Source organism: Saccopteryx bilineata, chromosome 2, assembly GCF_036850765.1.
Source record: "Saccopteryx bilineata isolate mSacBil1 chromosome 2, mSacBil1_pri_phased_curated, whole genome shotgun sequence".
NCBI classification, from domain to species: domain Eukaryota; kingdom Metazoa; phylum Chordata; class Mammalia; order Chiroptera; family Emballonuridae; genus Saccopteryx; species Saccopteryx bilineata.
This window is the reverse complement of record NC_089491.1, coordinates 101,268,120-101,291,794: the sequence shown is the minus strand read 5'-3', so window position 1 is coordinate 101,291,794 and position 23,675 is coordinate 101,268,120. Positions and strand designations below refer to the sequence as shown.

Genomic DNA, 23,675 nt, shown 5'->3' with positions numbered 1-23,675 from the left:
GGCCGCCGGCACCCAGTCACTGGGCTTGGACCACGGTGCTGGAGAGAAATCCCAGCAGAAGGCACACGTCCACACACACTGTTCTTACTGGAATCTGTGTCTGACCCTGGAAGCCACCATGGGATGTGTCTGCTTTCTGACACACTCCGCAGGTCTAACCGGAACTTGCTAGGAAATTAAATGGCTCTCAATCAGCCTCAGACTGACTCCAAGTTAGGCTAGAGGAGTCATTCAGCACATGTTTAATATTCTTTCCTCACTATCATACTGATTTCCTGCTCTGTTAAAATGGAAGTGGCATCAGAACATGTCACAGGTGGAGCAAAATGGTCCTGACACCTTTAAAGGACAGTGACAGGAACCAGCACTTCATTTGCAAATTATCCCACATGAAATGCAAGCCTATCAGTAAACAAAGTGTAGACTCACCACCAGACAGTCACTGGAGAGCTGAATGGGACCTTCAGTAACCCGTCCACATGACGTGACGTCACCCACCTGCCAGTGTCCGCAGGAGGGAGGTCGCACAGCCCTCGCCTCAGTGCATGGGAGGATGACCCGCTGGCATGGGGTCATCAGCGGATGGCAAGTCCATGTTTGCCTCCTTCAAGGTTCTGAGAGTTCAGTTTCCCAAATTAAATACTAAGTTTCAGTGACTCACACCCCCTGCCCCAGACAAGGTGGGGCCAATTCTGACCCGCTTGGCCCTCCAGGTGCGCCCGCTGTGCCTGGCCACCAGTGCAAAGGCATGCTGTTGTTAAAAGAGGGAGAAAGGGCTGTAGATTTCCTTACTGAAATCTGGAGCAGATAACGGGGGAGGTGCCACACAGCTCCACCTCACCTTTAATCCACAACCCTATGCTGCTTCCAGGGGCCAGCCCTGGCTGCGTGTTCCTTCCGAGTTACGTCAGGGGGCCGGGCCACGAGCGGGCCATGTGCTGGGAGGTCTGAGCAGCACCACACCCCAGGCCTGCAGTTGGCCCCCCAAGGCCTTTGGCCCCCATCATTGACCGGCTGAATTCTCCACTGACCTAACTGTAACCTAAGACTGACGATGGAAAGAACTCACCCGATAAAACCAGCATGGAAAGGTGGCTTCCTCTAAAATCCAACATGAGACGTTCTATTTAACTCAAAAAGAATGGGGTAAGAGAAACACTCCCAGGCTTTCTTTTTGCTAATTTTATTAAGATTTGGTAAATTCCAATCAGAGCAGCTATCGATTCCTTTTTCAGTATGAGATGTCTGTGTGCGTGTGTTGGGTAGAACCTCACATTTTTGGTATAGGAGTAATTTTATTTTCCTATTGCAGCACAGTAGACGTACAGTCAACATTATTTCCTAGAGTGTGCAATATATAAATTATTGATATTAAAAAAAATTAAGAACAGAAAGCTTCACTTGCGGGGAATATTTTTACGTGTCTACCTACTTCTGAATCTGTCTTGCCGGCTCTCACAGGGGCTTCATAAATCTGCGTGGGAATGACTGAATGTGCAGGGGGACAGGCGCTCATGTGGCCGGCTCCAGAGGCTGAAGTCCCCGTACGGCTCCCTCGCTGTCCACCTGGTTGCTGGGCTCTGGTCGCTGGGGCTCCAGGTGCCGAGGCAGGCATCAGTACATCAGAAAGACACTCCCAGAAGTACCTTTGTCACACCGGCATTTTAAAGACAGCTGTTTCTTCTATTCTCCCTTATAGCGAGGGGACCTCTTCTCCTTAAAAGCCAGAAGCCCTTCAAGTCTGTCTTTTGTTGGAATGACCTAAGAGAAACAAAGCACTGTGTTACGGTACCATAAAGTACAAGTTCAACAAGCTTTAGCTGAGAAGACTACTTAGAACACAACTTAAAATTCTGAAATCTACTAGTCATTACAACAATTCCAATTACGTGACCGAATTTATTATTCTAACTCCAAACATGCTTTCCCCTCCATTTCAAATAGGTTTTAAATACTTAATAGGTTTTATTTTTTTAGACAACTTTAGGTTCACAAAAAAATTGAGGGACAGTTCAGAGTTCCCACAGACTTCCTCAAGACCCCGGCCATTCCCCCAATAGTAACAACTGTGCATGACGTACATTCGTTACAACTGATGAACCAATATCTACATATTAGTATTAACTAAAGCCCAGAGTTTATGTTAGAGTTCACTGTGTGCTGTACACTGGCAGTTCACGGACTCTAACAAATATACATCATGTATCCAGCACAACACTGTCATACAAAACTGCGCCTTTGCTTTAAATATCCCGTATGCTCCACCTATTCATGCCTGTCCCGCCACCAGGTTGCCTCTTCCAGAACATTATATAGTTGAAATCATACAGTATGCAGCCTCTTTTTATTGAAATCCTTCACTCAGCAATATGTACTTAAAGTTCCTTCATGTCTTTGTGAGCAAGACCTCCCTTCCTTAGATCAGGAATACTCTCTATTGTCTGGATGTGCCACGGTTCATCTGCTCACTGACAGGACATCTTAGGTGCTTCCACGTGGGCAATTATGAATAAAGCTGCTCAAACACTGGTTAGGCTCTCGTGTGGACATCCTCAATGCATTTGGGTAAATACGCCATAGCGTGATTGCTGGTGCATGTGGTAAGATGATGTTTTGCTTTGCAGGAAATGGCCACGTTGGGGCTCACTTTTATTTGCATTTATTACTGACATGTGACGTGGAACAACTTTCCCTGGGCTCACTGGCCATCTGTATGTCCACTCTGCTGAGGTCTCTGCTCAGAGCTCTTACCCACTTTTTCGCGGGTTATTTTCTTGCTGTTGAGTTTTAAGATCTCTGCATGTTTTAGGTACAAGTCCTTCATCAGTCACGTGTTTTGGAGATTTCCCCCTGGTCTGTGGCTTGCCCTTTTATTCTCTTTGCAGTGTCATTGGCAGAACAGACATTTCTTTTTTTTTGTTGTTTTTTTCTTTTTTTTCATTTTTCTGAAGCTGGAAACAGGGAGAGCCAGTCAGACAGACTCCCGCATGCGCCCGACCGGGATCCACCCGGCACGCCCACCATGGGGCGACGCTCTGCCCACCAGGGGGCGATGCTCTGCCCATCCTGGGTGTCGCCATGTTGCGACCAGAGCCACTCTAGCGCCTGAGGCAGAGGCCACAGAGCCATCCCCAGCGCCCGGGCCATCTTTGCTCCAATGGAGCCTTGGCTGCAGGAGGGGAAGAGAGAGACAGAGAGGAAGGCGCGGCGGAGGGGTGGAGAAGCAAATGGGCGCTTCTCCTGTGTGCCCTGGCCGGGAATCGAACCCGGGTCCTCCGCACACTAGGCCGACGCTCTACCGCTGAGCCAACCAGCCAGGGCGGCAGACATTTCTTTTAATAAAGTTAAACATCATATTTTTCTTTGATGGATTATACTTCTGGTGGTATATCTAAAAAGTCATTGCCAAGTCCAAGGTCACTAGATACCCTGTTATCTTCAAGAAGTTTTCTAGTTTTTCATTTTACATTTAGCTCTCTGACTCATTTGAGTTCATTTTTGTGAAGGTGTAAGGTCAGTGTCTAGATTCCATTTTTGTAATTGCATGTCCAGAAGCCTTAGTTCTACTGAATTCAAGACTATCTTCTCTGTGCAGAACTGCCTTGCTCGTCTGTCAAAGAACAGCTGACTATATCTGTGACTCTACTTCTGGGCTCCCTATTCTGTTCCATTGATCTATTTGTCTGTTCTTTTGCCAATACCACAGCATCTTGATTATTGTAGCTTTACAGCTAGTCTTGAGGTTGGGTAGAGTCTGTGCTCACATTTTGTTCTTCTTCACTCTTGTTTAGGCTAACCTGGGTCTTTGGACTTTCCATATAAACTTTAGAAATGGTTTGCCAATATAAAAAAGTAACTTGCTGGAACTTTTATTGAGATTGCATTAAATCCATATTAAATATTACTATCCATAAACACAGGACATCTCTCCATTTACTTAGATCTTGATTTCTTTGACCAGAGTTCTGTAGTTTTTCTACTACAGATCCTGCACAAATTTTGTTAGGTTTATACCTATTTATTGTTTTTGTGATAATGTAAATGATATTGTACTTTTAATTTAAAATTCCAATTCTTCACTGCTGGTATGTAGGAAAGCAACTGACTTGCTTATCTGAACCGTGTGTCATGCACTCTTGCTATAACTGCTTATGAGTTAGTGTGTTTTTCTGGTTTAGTCATTGGGATTTTCTACATAGACAATCATGTCATCTATGAAGAGGCAGATTTATTTCTTCCTTACCAATCTATACATATTTTATTTCTTTATGTCTTTTTGTATGAGCTAGAACTTCTAGTAGATGCAGAAAAGGAGGGTGACAGGGGACATCCCTGTCCTGTCCCTAATCACATCTGACATTATTAGCTCTAGGTTTTCTGTAGACATTCTTGTTAAGTTGAGGAAGTTCCCCACGAGTCACCATTTGGTTAGAGTTTGTCATCAAATAGGTGCTGGATTTTGCCAAATGTTTTTCCTGCATCTGTAAATATAGTTGTATGATTTTTCCTGCTTAACCTATTGACATGGGTGGTGACATTAGCTAATTTTCGAGTGTGGAAAAACCTTGCATATTTGGGGAAAAAAACCTGTTTGGTCATGGCATATAAGTCTGTCACACGTTGTTGGACTTGATTTACTAATACTTTGTGGAAGACTTTTTTTTTTAATAATCTCCTCTTACACATTCGTTTTTATTTGTTTATTCATTTTATAGAAGAGAGAGAGAGAGAGAGAGAGAAGGAGGGAGAAGCAGGAAGCATCAACTCCCATTTGTGCCTTGACCAGGCAAGCCCAGGGTTTTGAACCGGCGACCTCAGTGTTCCAGGTTGACGCTTGATCCACTGCGCCACCACAGGTCAGGCCGAGGAAGATGTTTATATCTACATTCCTCAGAAATAAAAATATGTAGTTTTCCTTTATTGCAATTTTTTGGAATGGGTATCAGGACAATATTAGCCTTACAGAAAAAGTTTTAGAAAGTGTTCCTTCTGCTTCTATTTCCTGAAGAAGATGTTCAGAACAGGTATAATTTCTTCCTTAAATGTTTGATAGAATTCACCAGTGAAACCATCTGGGTCTGGAGCTTATTTTGGAAGGTTATTAATTACTGATTTAATTTCTTTCACAGACATACTGTTCAAATGATCTGTTTTTCCTTATGTGAATTTTGGTATTTTGTGTCTTTCAAGGAATTGGTCCATTTTATCTAAGGTATCAAATGTGTGGGGACAGAGCCATTCACAGTATTCATTTATTGTCCTTTCACTGCCTATAGGATCTGTAGTGACAGACTTTCTTGAATTTCTGATATTGATATTATCTACCTTCTCTCTTTTATCCTCAGTTGCCTGGCTAGATGTTTGTCAGTGTTATAGATCTTTACAAAGAACCATGTTCGGTTGTGTTCACACTCTCTACTGTTTTTCTATTTTCAATTTCATTGATTTCTGCTCTATATTATTTCTTTTCTGCTTACTTTGAATGTAACTTGCTCTTAATAATAAACTGGAAACATTATTTTAGACCTCTCTACTTTTCTAATATATACATTCAATGCTATAAAATCTAAGCAATTGCTTTCAATGCATTCCCACAAATTTAGGTAAGTTTCATTTCCATTTTAATTTAGTTCAGCAATATTTTAAATTTTTTGACAGAGACAGAGAAAGAGTCAGAGAGAGGAACAGACAGAAAAGGGAGAGAGATGAAAAGCATCAACTCTTCATTGTGGCACCTTAAGTTGTTCATTGATTGTTTTCTCATATGTGCCTTGACCGGGGGCTACAGCAGAGCGAGTTACCCCTTGCTCAGGCAGTTCACTGAATTTTTTAATTCTTTTTTAATTCTTTTTGAAACTTCTGTTTAGAAATGTGTTGTTTAACCTTCACTAAAAAGATTAAAACTTGCCTTGGCCAGTTGTCTCAGTGGTAGTGCATCAGCCTGGTGTGTGGATGTCCCAAGTTTGATTCCCCATCAGGGCACACAGGAGAAGCGCCCATCTGCTTCTCCACCCCTCTCCATCCCTTCTCTCTCACACACACTCTCTCTTTCTTCTCCTCCCCTCCTGCAGCCATGGCTCAATTAGAGTGAGTTGGCCCCAGGTGCTGAGGTTGGCTCCATGGCCACCACCTCAGGCGCTAAAAAGAAAATGGCTCCAGTTGCAATGGAGCCAGATGGGCAAGCATTGTCTGCTAGTGGGCTTTCCAGGTAGATCCCAGTCAGGGCACATGCAGGAGTCTATCTCTGCCTCCCCTCCTCTCACTAAAAAAAAAAAAAAAAAGATTAAAACCCACCATTAACAGGTAGGATTTTCTTTTTATTTTTCTGTTATTGATTTCTAGTTTATTTCCACTGTGGTCTGATAGAACAGTTGGCCTGATTTCTGTTCCTTTACATTCGAGGAGGTATGACTTATGGCCAAGTATAATTTTAAAAATTTTCTTCAAACTCTGAGGTTAGTTGTAAGAGGTCTGTAACCTCCATCATGCATAACACATGTTCACACACAAAGACCAGGCGGAACAACACTCCAGCCCTGCTCTACCCCAGGACACGGGCAAGTGGAGCTGTTACCAGTTCCATCCTCAGGGAAGATAGAACAAAGTCCTTGTGCTACTTTAGATGCCCTAAAACTAAGCTACATGTTTCAGATAAACAGGAGGAAGGAGAGACAAAATGAGGAGTGGAGGGAGGGAGGGAGGGAGACAAAGGGAAGAGAAAAGATTTGCTCTTCGACAGAAAGCCTAATTTGTGCACAAAAAAGAAAACGGTATAATTTAATTAGTTAACTTTCAGTGGGCAGGAGGGAGGGCTGAGAATGTCAGGAGAAGCCAATGAGTCTGCAACACCTATGCCCCCAGCAGACATGTGCTCAGGTCTGCCCTCCGCCAACCTCCCTACGCTGGAGTGATGGTTTAAGTCACATCCACAGAATACAACATGAGCCATAGAAACAGCTATGGCACAAATGGTACTACCTTAATTATTCTAAGAGTTTTCTAAATTACGTGAACAAGAGTCATTAGTTTGTGAACAGAATCAATTATAAAAGCTGGTCACAGACAAAGAGTAAAAACAGCTCATTTCAACACTTGTATGATTCTGGAGTGGGTCTGAGTACAACCCTGCTCAGTACTGTAACTCATCTGACATAGACAGAAGGTAAACATATTTTGTAAAGGGCACCTGCAATTGGATGAGACTGTATTACGTACCTGAGCATAACACGCCTCTTCTATGGCTAAACCTGTTACTAAATCAACCTGAGGATAAAAACATAATTCATTTCAGCAGAGATTACTTTTTAAAATATGGTATACTCAATATAAATTAAAATTTCCTAACCCTGTCCCAAAAGAACAGAATCCTTCGACATAATGCGGCAAATCACAAGTAAGACCAGTACAAGAGGCTCCAGAACCAGGCTGACTAGGTTCACATTCTGGCTCTACTATGTGTGTCACCTTGGGTAAGGCATCTAACCTCCCTGTGCCAAGACAGACAAGGGCACAGGGGGCTAACAGTACTACCTACCAAGTGAGGGCATCGTGAGGATTAAATGTGCTAGCCTACATGCGGGCTTCACGAGGCTCCCATGGTGCACAAGTGGCCGGAGACGCTGCGGTGCAGCTCCAGACACCGTGCAAGGAAAACGCCACACAGAGTCTCTGGTCTCCTAGTGCAGAGAGAAGCTACACTTACACAGCACTGGAGTCTATTAGTGTGCAACTCCATTATGTCTAAAACAATAATGTATGCTCCTTAATTAAAATACTTTGTTGCTAAAAAATGCTAACCATCACCTGAGTCTCCAGTGAGCCTTAACCTCTGTGCTGGTGGAGGGTCCTGCCTGGATGTTAAAGAAAATGCAATTATCTGGGAAGTGCAACAAAGTGAAATGCAGTAACATGCGGCGTGTATGTGTGTGTCCGCGTGCATGTGTGTGCACGTGTGTTCACGTGTGCATGTGTGAGAGAGAACTGGAACAGAGTAAGGGTCATATAAGGTATTTGCTACTAAATTGCTACTATTATGTAAGAATTTAAAAAAACTAACCAAATACTTTGTAAATGTTTAAAACTACATTTATTACTTAAAAATTGAATCTCTTTTTACTGCTGTATAGCCCAGGATACTACAGTGGGCTTTGGGTCTGCAAGGAATAAGTATCTTTCTTCAAAATTCCCATAATCTAACCAAAATATAACTGCTGTAATTAAAAGTCCAATGTGAATGCTGCCCACCAGCCCCCTCTGGCAGTCCCTGGCCCCTTGGCCTGGGCTGCACCTCCCGGTACGTCCAGGATACTCACGCACCCACATGGGTTTGTGTGTCTCCCCAGAGGGTGCATGGCGGAGTCAAAGACGGAGGGGCCAGGATGTCCCCAGAATGTGCTCTCAGTAATACACTGCTGGCCTGAGAACACACAGGAGGCCCTCTTCCTTGGGTTTTCTATGAACAAGTGGCCAATTAACTTCTAATTCAGTGGCAGAATAATAAGCATGTCATTAGACTGCAGATCATCAGTGAAATCAACCGAATTCTGTGATTATGACACTGGATTAACAACTATTTGAAGAATGAAATCAATGACATAAGTAAACTCAGTAGTTTTCAGCAACAGTAGCACTGAAACAGTTACATTTCAGATCATTAAAAAGTAATGCAGAAGTCTGAACAAGGTTCATTCAAACTGAATCTCCACCACCTATTTCCACAACAAACTCAACCGTTGAGGAACTTACCTCCATCCCTTGGTTAATTGCTAATTTCGCCACCCGCATTGCAACAGGTCCCTAAAATTCAAATTAAAGTGACAGATTTTAATTATTATTATTTGTGCTAAGAATGGAGTACATACATCTCAGCAAAAATCAGAACCCTCCATTGCTGGCCCTGTGCTGTCAGAGGCAGTGGTTGGGGAGTTTCTCCTGGGAGCCCAGCAGGGTCTCCCAGGACTCGTGGCACCTGTACCCCATCGGCCTTCTGCCGACTGTGCAGGGCTGTGGCTTGCAGACTGCGTGCCCGCAGGGTGGCAGGGGTGTGTACCCAGTAGGGGCTTAGCATTCTTCAGCAAATGTCCCTAAGAGTCAAGAATGGAAAAGTAAAGGAGATAAAGAGTTTGGCGAGTCACCCTGCTGCCGCAGTGTGATGGGAGCTGGGGTGGGGGTTCAGACGTCATGGTCATCATTAGCCAGCACCTCCCGGGCTTTGCCTTCAGGGTTTCGGGCCCCAGCTGTGTCTCTCTTCCTGGGGCAGCGGCCACCAACTATGAGGGCGCCGTGCAAGGGCAGTGTGTCCTGCAGGCAGCGTTCCCACACTGCACAGACATGTTAGTCCTTCCTATGCGGGAGGGATGCAGGGAAAGAGCTGCATGTCCCCTGGGCGGAGAAAACCACACCGTCCAGATGGGGGTTTACTCATTCATAGTTTAAATTCCTAGACTTTGTTTCTGTGTGATGAATTACATTCAATAGCACATTTTCAAATGCCTTTTGAATTAAAATAAAAGGCAGGCTGTAAATAACAGGCACAACCCAGGATCCCATGAACTGTGAAGTGAATGCACGCTGGCCTGACTGAGGTCTGTTCGGAAGAGGCTGCTGACCACAGCACTAACCCAGCGAAAATGTCCTCCTAAGTGACATGCTGAAAAATGTCTTTGGAAGCCACCATTGTCCGAGGGTTAGGTGTATCTCAGAACTCTTCCAATGAGATTTGCACGAGTGATATGAGTAACTACTGTTACTGCTATAAAGATCATCAATACATTTTTTTTAAGCACAGTGCACTGAGAACCTTCTACACTCCCTTCGATCACCAGCTGACCCATCTGGGAACTGGTCAATCTTCTGTATTACATGAGCCCCCTGAGCCCCGTCACAGTGTCGATGAGGACTTGCTCTGGGATGGCCCGAGGACTGCTCGTCTAACATGCACTCGGGGGTGCCCAGGCTGCTAGCCCACAAACCACACTTTGGCCAGCAAGCTTTAGAAAACTGGAAAGACAGGAAAATGAAAATGCTCTCAGATAGAAGGCTCATTTAATGAGCCAGGAGAGGCTGCACCAGACCTGGACGCAGGCCATACCCCGGCTTAAACACACCCCTTTATTTCAAATGAGGCACGGGTTGGCCATACAGGTTTAAGCCAAGGAGAGTCAGTTAACCAACATTTAAACTATTACTTCTCTTGACACTTGTACATTTAATCTCGCTTTAGGTAGACATACTTACCTAATATTTTGGGGAAATGTAAATACTGAAGTGACAGAACCTAGTTTTTTTAAAGCAGTAAGAATCTTTTCTATTTGCTTTCTGTGCATCGGTTCAGAGGACAAGGCTCTGTGCTACCCAACATAGGAATGAACGCTGTAAGGGCCCTGCCCGGAGAGAGCTCAGCGACCACAGCTAGTTGAGGACTGAGGTGGTATCAGCCCCAGGCACTGTGGTCTCAGAAGCCAACTTACTGTGAGCCCCTCTGATAGCTCTCAGGGGGACAGCTGTGTCCCAGAAGGCCTGGCCTTTGTCTGACAGCAAAGAACTCCAGGAATACCTGAAACTGGATGCAAAGCTCCCAACAAATAAGGAGAGATTCTGGAAAGGGATTTCCTGAGACTCCCCTAACAGGTTATGAGTCCTATTTACATTCAATAACCGAGTTCAAGAGGAAGTAATTTTGATTCCAGAAATGGTCAGGGGGGTTATAAAACCCAGAACTCCATTAGGGATAAAGACAAATCGCTAATTGTTTACATACCAAACGTCCTTTAGTCCATGATTTCAGAAGAAAGGAATATTTGAAAAACAGACCAAAAAGAGTGTGAGAACAAAGTCACCCTTAAAACAGGACCCTGAGTTCTTACAAGTAAGAAAGCACAGAGCGAGCTCCAGATCTGAACGTGCGAGTGTGAGGAAGTACACTGTCCTCACCAGACTTACTGCCTGCGCCCCCCTGAACACAGACCCAGGAAGACACACACCTGGCGCTGTCCGAGCCGCCGTGCCAGGTGAAGCGGCATGGTGGGAGCACCCCTTCTCCTCACCTGTGCTGCCCTGCGCTGCGGCCAGGGCGGCCCCGCGTGGTGGTCCAGCCATTTCTCTCTCCACCTGTACGGCTCCGGCACAGTGCTCAGCCAGGGAACCGAAGGTGCTCTGTGGCCCATGTGACAAACACACTTGTGATGCACAATCAAAACGTGGCCACAGTGCAGGCCCCAGGTTAGCCCTCACTGTACCTGAAAGGCCTGCACGCTCACCTGGTGCACTCTCTGTAGCTGTGCAGCAGCTGTGCGCTCCTCTACCTGGACAGCAGGCCAAGGACAGCGTGCACCCCTGAGGTGACTGCTGTTTTTGTGAACGTGCTATACAGCTACCTAAGGAGAGAACAGAAAATGGGACTGGAAGTACCTGAGGTAAAAACTCTCTTGCTAGGTCCAAAGCCTTTCTGTAGGCAGCATCTCCCCCCTGGTTCTGCTCCAGAACGTGGCTGACCAAGCCCACGGCTTTGGCCTCATGGCCGTCGAGCACGCGTGCAGAGAAGATGAGCTCCTTGGCCAGGGATACTCCAATGGCGCGTGGCAGTCGCTGCGTCCCCCCTGCAGGGTTTGGAGAAGGGAAATGCAGGCGATCACCTGGTGCCCTACACTTGTAACATTTCAATTATTTTATTTCTTCGTGTATAAAAATAAACCAGAGCCATAATTTTATGTCAAAATTAGTAACTGGAAAACTACTTCAGAACAGAATGTAATCTCTTAAATAGTTTATAAAACTAACATCAAGAAGAACTTGGGAATCTTGTACCCTGTTCTGTGCCTCGGCAGCCGGGGTGCCCTGCATCTTACTGGCGCTCGTCACCAGCTCATCACCACGCGGGGAAGTGAGGACGCACAGCCGGGGCTGACAACACTGCACTCTGCCCACTCACCGCAGCAGTAATTGACAGTCCGTCAACCTTGGCATCTCTCTTTTAGCTTAGGTTAAACTTTTCAAATTCTGAGAAATTCAACTCATGTGCTTTTAAAGAACCATTTATGGTCAATGACATGTAAACTAATTTTGTGTGTGTGTGTGTGTGTGTGTGTGTGTGTGTGTGTGAGAGAGAGAGAGACAGACAGACAGACAGACAGACAACAGACAGGAAAGGAGAGAGATGAGAAGCATCAATTCTTTGTTGTGGCACCTTAGTTGTTCATTGATCACTTTCTCATATGTGCCTTGACCAGGGGGCTACAGCAGACTGAGTGACCCCTTGCTCAAGCCAGCGACCTTGGGATCAAGCTGGTAAACCTTGCTCAAGCCAGATGATCCTACACCCAAGCTGGCAACCTCGGAGTTTCGAACCTGAGTCCTCTGCATCCCAGTCTGATGCTCTATCCACTGCACCACTGCTTAGGTATCTAATCCTAAAACTTAATAAAAATAAACACAGATAATTACTCATGAAAATAGGTTTCGTGCTGGTTGTTACTACTCAGTGCAAGTACTAACTGTGCCTTGACACTGAAGCTGGGATCTCCTTCAACAGAAAGCTGCACAAAAGCAGGTAATATTCCTACTGGCAGTCTCAGCATGAGAAGAGCCGCAATATTAAGTTTAGTCTGCCTGACCAGGCAGTGGCGCAGTGGACAGAGAGTCGACCTGGGATGCTGAGGACACAGGTTTGAAACCCTGAGGCCACTGGCTCAAGCGCAGGGTCACCAGCTTGAGCCCAAAGTCACTGGCTTAAGAAAGGGTCACCGGCTTGGCTGGATTCCCTTCCCCCCAGTCAAAGCACAGAATGAGAAAGCAATCAATGAACAACTAAGGTGCCACAAAGAAGAAAAGAGTTGATGTATCTCATCTCTCTCCCCTCCTGTCTGTCTCTGTCCTTCTGTCTCCATCTCTCTCTGTCTCTCTCTCTCTCTCTAACTCACGCAATTGTGTATATACATATTAAGATTAGTCTAAATCATCCTTAAATGGCTGCCAGGCTGTCCAGCCCACTGGTAACCCAGAGGCAGAGGAATGGCTGATGGCCAAGTTTCAGAGGAGAAAACACAAATAAGCTCACTGGTTTTGTTTGGCCCACGGAGCTTACACTTCTTTCTGTATTACTTACCAATGGCAACTAACAACTGGGTGGGTGATTTCATACAGAAACCGATTTCTATCTGAGCGTCAACCACGGCTGCCTGTTTACGACACAACTCCTCTGCACAGTTCTAGCACTGCCCAACACCCTGTACAACACCCTGGACAACACGCTGGACGGAGATGCTGGCTTTCCTTTACACAGCTTGAGAAGCAAAGCAAACTTTTTCTTGCTTGCATCTCAATCAAAAGTGGAAAAATGAAAAATAAAGACCACAAGTTTCAAGAAAGCATATTTCCCTTCAGTCATTAGGTCTATTCCCACGTGTCTAACAGAGCATGGCTGCTTTGAAGGACACAGCTTATACAACCGTATTAACAACCACGACCAGTACTTAGAAAATATGGTGATTAAAAACAAAACCCTAGATGAATTGGAAAAGGACTGACATTTCCAACACGGATGATTCTTAACATAACCACTGTGAATACAGCTTCTGTAAAACATAGTTATTAAGTGTTTGCACTGCCCAAGCAGTTAGAAATGGTAAGTTTGTAAGTGTTGTACTCGACATAGCAGAAAACGTGTCTGAAAATGGGAGCCCTGGCAAATTTAACCCTAACTGTAAACACTGTCACTGCAAGTGTGGTAAAGATAGCTCTGAGAACGTATGGGACAGGCTGCATGGAAAACACAAGTTATTTATGCTGTTTCCAAGGGCAGCTGATTAGAACAGAGATATAAATAATACAACCCACATAGCTATATTTACTCATGGGGCCGGGTAGAATTTCCATCAGACTAAAGAACTTAAGGATGTGGGGTTCCTGACAAGCACAACATCAGGAAATCATTCTTCTTCGTGTTCTGTAAAAAGTTTAACGTAGACTGGTCAGAATAACGAATGTGTCCCTCCACGGTCACTGTTAATGCGGCACTTTTACTCGGCTGAAGCTCAGTGTTCTGCAAGCCCAGAAAACCCAAGCTCATTCACCATACCGTTTCATTGATGCTCTCATTCTCCGGGGATGAGGATTTTGTACAAATATAACAAAGGAACAGTTATGAAACTAACACCAGGCACTAGACAATTCAATGCTTTTCTCAATGAACTAAATGCTGGAGGATGTGATGTCAGGGCACAAAGCACCACAGAGCCCAGAGGAAACCCCACTGGATGGATGGATATACTAACTACATTTTGTGTGTTCATTTCTTGATGTGCGGCTGGGCTGTTTGCACCTCTTGGCTACTAGGAACAGCCCTGTGACATATGTGCACAATTCTTCCAAGTCCTGGCTCCATCTCTTTTGGGTAGACAGCCACAGGTGGGACATGGGACTGCTGGGTCATACAGTAACTTTATGCTTAATTTTTAGTTACTATGGAAAAAAAGTAACTTCACCCACCAATTACCTTCCTATCAAGAGGACCACAGTGTTCCAACTTCTCTATATTCTAACTAACACTTGTTATTTATTTGGTTTTTTTTGTTTTGTTTTGTTTTTTTTATTCATTTTAGAGAGGAGAGGGAGAGAGAGAGGAGAGACAGAAGCTGGAAGCATCAACTCCCATATGTGCCTTGACCAGGCAAGCCCAGGGTTTCGAACTGGCGACCTCAGCATTTCCAGGTCGACGCTTTATCCACTGCGCCACCACAGGTCAGGCTATTTATTTGGTTTTTTAATAATCGCCATCCCAATGGGTATGAAGTGGTATCTCACTGTGGTGGCTGATTTGCATTTCCCTAACAACTCATGAGGTCATGTGCTTACAAGCCATTTGCATCTTCTTTGGAGAAAAGCCTACTTACTCCTTTGCCAATATTTTTTTCCACTGGGATTTGTTTTTGTTGACTTGTAGAAGTTTTCTATATTCTGAATATTAATCCATTGTCAGCTACATGATCAGCAAATAGGTTCTCCCACCTCATGGGCTGCCTTTTCGCTATGTTATTATTAATAGTTGTCAGTTGCACATAAGTTTTTAATTTTGATTAAGTCCAATTTGTTTTTTTCTGTTGTTCCCTGTGCTTCTGGTGTCACATCCGAGAAACCACTGCCAGATCCAATGTCACTCCATTTTCCCCATTTTCTCCTCAGCATTCTGTGGTTTCCACTCTCACGGGAAGCCTTTGATCCACTTCAAGGTAACTTTTGTCCGTGGCGTAAGGTAAGGGTCCACTTTCATTCCTTCCCAGGTGGAAATGCAGTTTTCCCAACCCCATTATTTGAAAGGAGCTATCTTAAATACACGACTTAATTCACTCTTTGTTACTTTAAGTAGTTTTCTTTAGAAAACCTGTTTGGTAAGAAGTCATCTGGCTCCCTTTCCTACGCTGCAATCAGTCTGCAGAAATCTGAGACTGATCGTCTGAACTGGTTTTACATTTGTGCCCTTGAAGACAACCACCCTCTCCCTACCACCTCCAAGAATATAAAATTTGTGATTTTAAATTTTATGAAAATGATATGGCCCGTCCAATCTGCCTTTCTCAATTAATACTGGCCGTGCGAGCAAGGAGCTGGGGACACGGAGGCAATGGAGTGTGGCGCAGTGTGACAACCGACGCCTCATGAGTCGTCACCCACACTAGAAACGCTCTACACCAGCATGCGACTCTAGTTTGGAAGTACTACTGTGTTGATAAACAGCTATTTTCTACTATGAAATTAATAAACAAAATGCTACAGCTCAGCGGCCAGGAGTCGGGGCTCAGCACAGCTCCACACCCCGCAGCCAGAGAGACAGGAAGCGGCCCTGGGACCCATTATGGAAGGAGAGGGGTCAGGTTTTGTTTTCTTTTTGTTTTTTTGTTTTTTGTATTTTTCTGAAGTTGGAAACAGGAAAGTAGTCAGATAGACTCCCGCATGCACCCGAGCGGGATCCACCCGGCATGCCCACCAAGGGGAGATGCTCTGCCCATCTGGGGTGTTGCTCCATTGCGGCTGGAGCCATTCTAGCGCCTGAGGCAGAAGCCACAGAGCCATCCCCAGCGCCGAAGCCAACTTTGCTCTGATGGAGGCTTGGCTGCGGGAGGGGAAGAAAGAGACAGAGAGGAAGGAGAGGGGAGGGGTAGAGAAGCAGATGGGTGCTTCTCCTGTGTGCCCTGGCCGGGAATCGAACCCGGGACTCCTGCACGTCAGGCCGACACTCTACCACTGAGCCAACCGGCCAGGGCTGAGGGGTCAGGTTTTAAGTCCAAATGTGAACAAGTGTACTAGGGAGAATGTATTTCAATTCAGCTTGCATTAATTCTGAATATTAAATTCTAATATGAGCTCGGAGTTGGGCGTCATTCTCACGGGCATTTGACTTCAGGATTAGCCAAGTACCATCTGTAGATAAGCCTTTGGAATTAAATAAAGCTGTTCCACTCTGACAGCAGCCCTGCTACCTGCAACCCCAGGGCTCTGTGTGCCTCCAAGCAAACTCTCACCACTGTCCATCCCAGCGGCCTCCAGCACGGAGCCCTGACTCCTGGCCGGGCCTGCTCTGCTCTGAGGTTCAGACACCACTTGTCCCAAGTCACTAAGGTAGGTTGCAGAAACAGGGTCAAACCTACCTAATTCTTACCTGCTATATAATAAGAGCAGATTATGAAATGAATATATATTTTAAACTTACTGGATAAAAAAAGGTATGTGTAGTATATATAAGAAGGTATATATATCTAACCAATGTCCCCAAACAGTTAAGTGTCCCTGGAGGGGCCAGCCTTGCTCACTACAGTATTTCCAAACCGTTCTGCGTTGTGTGTGTAATATGACGCTGGGGTAGGGACAAAACTGCTACAGCCTTCTGAAGACTGAGAGCCCGCCCACCACTAAGTAAATGCATCCGCGCCCTTCCTGCTTCTGTCCCCAGGAAGCACGCAGGCTTCAGGAAGCCTCGGTTTCCCCGGGCTAGTTGAAGGTCTCCGAGATCACGGTATCTGCAAGCAACATGCACCCAGAACCCCCACAGGTCCTCCACCAGCTACCAAACCAAGGAGATGTGCACAAGCTGAGAATGCCCACAGCAGCTCAGCGGCTCCCGCTAAGGAACCAGTCCCTCTGTCGTTCTCAGGCACAGTACACTGACAGCACACTTTGCTTCCACAGAAAACAATGACTCCTGAGTCACTTTATCATCTACCAGAAAAGGGGACCCTATGGCATTTCATGAACCTGCATGAAGGTGCATCAGAGTCGTAAGGAGAAGCTGCGATCCAAAGCCGTGTTACTGTGTTAGGAAGAAAAAGAAGACCTTGGCCACCACCCTGCCCCTTCCCGTGTAGTGGTGAGCCTTTCTGCCTGGGCTCTGTGAACAGAGACCAATGCAGTGGGTGTGAGGCAGCCCAAAGGCATGCATGCACTACTCATGAGCTCCAAAGTCACACAAAGAGACAGTGGGATCTGAGGACACACTGCTGTAAAACGCAGGATGGCAGGCAATTGTTTGCCATGCGACAGAACTTACATTACTTCTGTTTAGGCACATGGCTACCGCAGCCAAAGACCTGCCTCCTGCCTGCTTGGAAGCCCAGGAGAGCAAGCGGACAACACTGAGGGGCAGAAGGAGAGGAGAGTGTGACCTGGAGCTGAGACAGAGGAACACAGGGGGCCTGAAGCGCAGCGCAGGGGGTGTGAGTGGCGACGATGGCAGCCTGAGTGGAGTGGGCCAGCCCCCGTGGGAACTCTGGGCCCGGAAGGACTGGGTTTAGTCTGAGGGTAAGCGGAAGCCACTGAGTGCCAGAGGGTATGAGAATACCATCTGCAAGCAGTGGTATGAGAATGCCATCTCTATGGGAGATTGCGGTTGGAGAACAAGCCACAGTCACTGTAAGCCCAGAAGAGGAAGGGGCAAGCAGACATTCCTACTGTTGCGTTAGGGCACCTACTGGCTCAGAGAGAAAGTGCAGAGCAGGTCCCTGAAGCTTTCCACGCTTGTCACTAGCTGCTCAACTCCCACTGCCGCTACTAAAATCCCAGTCCTTCTTTTTTTGAACCCCCCCCCTCCTTCTATTCATTCCGGAACAGTCGAGATCCCCAGTAATGGAGGCTGAGGGGCCAGATCTCCTTCTCTGCCCTGGCACAGCTGAGCAGGTGTCCAGGTCAGGTCCAGCGTCCTGGAGGCTGGGAGTCCCAAACCTGTACCCTTGGAGTACAAGCCTTTCTGAGCATCCAGGCCACACAGGGGCAGTGATGTGCAGACCTGATGACTGGTATTCTGACCCAGACCATGGTGTGCACTGCCTGCTTCCATTCTGTGCTTGAAGCTGGTTTGCTAGCCAGCTACTGGATCTGGGAACCTCGCAGTAAGTTTCCTGTCCACTCAGGGAGCCCAGAGTCAATTTCTGTTGCATGCTTTCCAGTGTCATGAATGGCACAGACACGTAGCTTTTTTTTTTTTCTTCCTCTTTCGAAAACAGATGAAGCTCAGTGGGAGTTTATGTTGTACCTTTTGCAAGTAAAATCCATTTGTTCAATCACTGATTTATTGGCCGAGTGACCTGAAATGTGCTAGGCACTGTCCCAGGTGCTGAACAAACACGATGAACCTGATACCCCACCGCTATCCTTGAAGGTTATTACCTCAACAGCAGAGAGGGCAGAGAGGCGGCAATAAACACGCACTCAGTCAAGGAGCGAGTTGTCATGAGCATTGTGGAGAGAATGTAAGGCAGGAAATTACCCTATTTTTTGCTCCATAAGACGCATTTTTCCCCAAAAAAAGTGGAGGGGAAAAGGCCTGAGCGTCTTATGGAACAAAAAATATGATATTTTATTAAATATTTTAACACACCATTTGGTTCAGAATATTTTTTTTCTTATTTTCCTCCTTAAAACCCTAGGTGTGTCTTATGGAGCGAAAAATACGGTAGTTCTGAGATAGTCACTAGATGGCTGGTTTAGACTGAGGGTGGGGGGACCTGCTGGATGAACGTGAAGCCCACGCCTGATGCTAACAAGGCAGCCACCTGAAGGTCACGCAAAACACAGGGTGGTGAGATCAGTCACATGAAGACCCGAAAGGGAAGCCACGCGCAGCACGGCTGGGGAAGAGGAAAGAGGCCCCTGGAGCTCTGAAGAGAAGGCCGTGCGGGGAGTGATGGAGTGAGGCGGGACACTCAGGGTGCATTCAGATGACAGAGGTGCGATACAGGGTTACATCTCTCTCACTCTATCATACAACACGGAGCGTTCTGAGTGGAGAGTGACAGAGTTCGACTTGTGCTTTGGAAGAGGCCTTGGAAGCTCGGAAGAGATGACAGGGGCAGGACAAGAGCAGGGTGTCCAGTAGGAGGTACCCGTCCTGTCCAAGTGCAGTACGATGGCGGACTGAACTGAAGTAGGGCAGCAAAGGAAGGGGGAGGGGCTGAGATCTGGGGAAGTGTTGCCCAAAATTGCTAGTGAAATGGGTGTGAGAAAGGGACCTCAACTCAATGCCTCGATTCCCGGCTTACGCTCATGAATGAAGGCAGCGCTGTTTCCTGGCACTGGGGAGCCTGGAGGTGACGGGGTGCACTCTGGCCATGTTCAGTGTGTATTTTACATATGGAAGTGGGGAGTCAGGCATGTGACTGGATATGCAACCTGCTTATTAACAGTCAATTTCATATAGACGGCACTCAAAGCCAGGGGCCGGGATGAGGCCACCCCAGGAGGCTGTGCAGGTGAAGAAGCAGTGCCCATGGAGGTGCGGTGAGATGGGCACATGCAGGAGGAAAGTGACACTCAGCAGCAGCCCACCCTGGGACACCTATCCCACTGCCACTCACCAGCCTTCTTCCAATGAAGCTCGTGTACAGGGGTCTTCTAGGAAAGGTTTCCTCCACGACGCTGTCATGTGACACCTGGAGCAATGGCAGCTACCTTATGACCCTGACCAAAGCCAGCAAAAGCTGAAACCTCAAACTAAAGACACCATGACAGGAAGATGTCACTTAGCTGCTGAATGTACCAGTCCTGACTTGCTTTACTTCATATGATATTAGAAGGTATTGTCTCAGTGTCTAAGCTGTCCGAAATAGGATTTCCTGTTGTCTGGAAGTACAGATGGATCGAGGGAAGAGATTTGGACACACATGCTGAAGAGTAACGGCAAGCACACTGAGGAAGGATGGTAGGGCTTCTGGGAAGAATTAATTACACATTGAGATTTGTGGTCACGAGGTGAGTCAGCACGGTTATCCATTTTCCTTTCCAGTAACTTCTAGCTGTCTGGGGGTGGGCACAGAATGGGCAGGTAAGACAAGTAACTGCAACAGTTGATTTTTATCAAGCAGACACTTCCTACATATTAATTCACTTATTTAATCCTCACAGTTCCCCTGTGAAATTAGTGTGAAGGTAAGGTCACTGTGAAGGACGTCATTATCACAAAGGATCACAGAAGCTACACCGCGTGGGGACAGGATGGTGCAGCTGAAAGTGAAAGTGTCCGTGGTCCTGATCAATCCAAGGAGACCTGGAGGTTAGGATGCTGCAGGGTGAGGGGCAGGAAATCTAGACTCAGAATGGAGATGTTAGTAGTGATGCTGCAAGTTCAGGGTGTGACCATGGGCATGCCAGGCTCAGACGGAAAGGGGGCAGACATCTGTAGGTGATCACAGAGCGAGCTGAAATTCGGTCCTGTGGGAGGTCTGGGGAATGCACAGAACATGCTTGTCACAGCTCCCGGGACAGGCTTTCCATGCTTAAAATCCCACTGAGCGGAAAATGTAAGGACACTGGGGACCCATCATTCTAACTGAGACAAATAGCATTTTCTTAGCCAATCTAAAGGCTCTACCAATTTCTTAAAATACTACGTATCAGTCTAACATGATTTCTCATCATATTTAGCATTCTGAATGCTGATTACCTAACTCAACACTTAATGAGTTCAGTAAGGGGTGTGTTCACGTGGAGAAAACAACTCTATCGAGTATAAGTTACATTTCCTTCTATGTGTCATTAAATATATAATGAAATGAAAACAAAGGATTTTAAAACTTCACTGGTCAAATGAAAAGCTTGGTGGTGAGGGGCCAGAGAAGCGAGAGTTCAGATAAAGGGTGGACGTCAGTGACAGCGTGTGGGCTGCCAAGAGTGAGGGGAACCACAAATGCCCAAGGTCGTTCACAGCCAACTCTGATCCTCTTCCTGACACTGAACTTCTAGGTAGCTCTGAACTCTTGTCTAAAGCCACAGACAAGATAACAGGATAAAAACACTGCAAGTGGGCTTTCTGCCTTGTTTCTTTTGCTTATGCCCTAAGTTTATAGCTTAGTTCGTAAACAGTTGATTCTTTGCCTTTATTTTTTTATTTTAGATTTTATTCATTTTTAGAGAGAGAGAGAGAGAGAGAGAGAGAGAGAGAGGAAGAGCAGGAAGCATCAACTCCCATATGTGCCTTGACCTGGCAAGCCCAGGGTTTCGAACCGGCAACCTCAGCATCCCAGGTTGACGCTTCATCCACTGCGCCACCACAGGTCAGGTCTGATTCTTTGCCTTTATTTACTAATTTTCAAAATAACAAGATAGTTCCCTGGCATAATGCAAACATGACCAGCTTGCCTTTTAATCGCTAAAAACCATCATAAACTTACAGATTCTAACAGAGCTGATACATTAGAATCCACTGCAGTTAGTTTTTCTTAATGCTCAAACCACCCCCATCTTTGGCTGATGAGAACTTCCTTAGATTGGCTTTGGAGTCCTTTCAGTATGACCTTTAGTCTCTGCTAACCTCTCGTAATCTGGAATCACATGTTCCGAGCTCACCGTGCGTGTCTCCTGCCCAGACCCTGAGTCAGCCACTTCCCCAGAGCCCTTGCTCCTTTCAGTGGGCCCACAGTTTAAAATCTAACACTTCTGCTCATGTCAGGGTCAGGTTCACTTACAACAACCAGGAGTTTGTACATGTGTTCTGCATGTTCTTCCCAACAGGAGATGTGCGTCAAGAGTGAGCACTAACAAGCCAGCAAGGAGACAGCCCGGGGCAGTGGGGACTTGACTGTGTGACATCACCAGATCTGCATCTTTCTCCCTGGCCACTTTATTCAATCCAGCCTCTTTAACAAGAGCTACAATTTTTTGCTTCAACTGAACCACTTACTTTCTTCTCTCTGTAAGTCACCCACAAAACTCTGGGGCCAGTTTTCTCAGGGCTGCGTAAGGACCACAGTGGCCACCCCTCTCCCTCAGAATCGGGCTCCTTCTGTTTCTCCTTGGCTACCCTCAGCCTGCACCTCTGTTCTCCAGGTTACCTCATGGTCTGAAAGGCTGCTGAAGTCCTGCCATCATGTTTGCAGACCAGGAACAAGGAAGGAAGACAAAGGGACTAGCAAGAAGATGCTGTTCTCAGAACCATTAGTTAAGTCCCAGCAACAAGTCCTGCTCCACCTCACTGCTTAGAGCCTCCTCATGTGCAGTTACGGGAGTGGGAAGACCTCCTGCCCACCGAGTGTTTTGACATAGCACAGGGAGTAAAACTGGGACTCTTATTACTGAGGGAAAATGCAAACGGCTAAAGCTAGTTTAATTATGTGACAAAACACTTTCATGTTTATGTAGTATTTGAACAGAATGAAAATATATTTGAAATGCCATATTCCTGTTCCAATTTTTCTCCATCATTTCATCTATTATTTTGAGAAGGCATCAAGATAGTTCTAGATAATGGCGTCCTGGGACTATACCACTCACAACAAATTTGAAGTAGCCACCTCTATATCAACAGCGGCTTAAACACAACAACCTCATTTTTTGCCAAGAAAGCAAGAAATGAAGTTTTGCACTGTCGGGCTGTGTCCCCTGCTGCCCCTGGGCACACAGGCTCCTGTGGCGCGGCGAGAGGCTGACAGCAATCTGGCCCTGTCACCTTCTCCTCCCAGACCAAAGTCCCCAGAGTTGGAAATAAACTAGATATAGATGCTACTGACATTTCACAATCAATTATAATTTAAATGTAATATGCAAATGAGCACAAATTATGGTTTTAGATTATAAATTATGTTTTTGAAATATTTAAAGGGAGAAGATGCCAACTGTTTTTTGTTTTTATTTTGAGGGGATTTCTTTCTTTTTTAGCCTTTACTTTTCCCTTTGTTATGACTTCACGAAGAAGGAAGCTGCACTAATATGGGGGGAGCGCCTACAATAAAACTTTGAGTTGAAAGTTTTGCAGATACTGCGTTAAGGGCATCTACTGATACCAGAACTGATCTACAAGGTGACCTCTACAAGTAAATGTCACCTCTGAATCACTTCTAACCCCCTCTCACACACAGAAGGCCCCACTTCATTTTTTCCTTGAATTGTGGAGGAAACACCGCGGAACAACGTTAGCTTTGGATCACAATACCCACTGCAACAGATTACTGTGGAAGTCTATCAGAGCACTTTAGGCAAGCGCTTTCTGCACAGATCAGGGCTAGCTGCTTACAAAACTCATTTCCTTTTACAATGAAACATCAGGGTCAAAGGGGAGTGTGCTATGTGAACAAACATGGCATGTTTACTGGTCTCTTAATAGATGTGTCACAATCATGCAAAAGCATAAAAATATTTGTTCTTCAATCTGTGACCAGTATTTAAAGTGTTGTAATACTTTCTATTCCCTGAGGCTTTGT

General features: G+C 45.9%; 1 protein-coding gene and 1 non-coding gene across 5 annotated transcripts in view; both read right to left on the bottom strand.

The window, feature by feature from the left end:
• Nucleotides 1-1,167: 1,167 nt before the first annotated feature.
• The window catches only part of AUH (AU RNA binding methylglutaconyl-CoA hydratase), a 162,560-nt gene continuing 140,052 nt past the window's right edge, over nt 1,168-23,675 (bottom strand). For 3 of the 4 annotated variants that reach the window (XM_066257507.1, XM_066257508.1, XM_066257509.1), the window contains 4 exons: nt 11,410-11,597; nt 8,746-8,796; nt 7,216-7,263; nt 1,168-1,761 (listed from right to left, as the gene is read on the bottom strand). In XM_066257507.1, coding sequence (XP_066113604.1) covers nt 1,684-1,761; nt 7,216-7,263; nt 8,746-8,796; nt 11,410-11,597 — 365 coding nt within the window. In that variant the 3' untranslated portion in view covers nt 1,168-1,683. The remainder of the gene's footprint in view (nt 1,762-7,215; nt 7,264-8,745; nt 8,797-11,409; nt 11,598-23,675) is intronic. The other variant, XR_010729108.1, reaches the window with a different exon arrangement.
• TRNAV-GAC (transfer RNA valine (anticodon GAC)) lies at nt 16,181-16,256 on the bottom strand. The gene has a single exon. It is a non-coding gene; the product is annotated as a tRNA-Val (tRNA).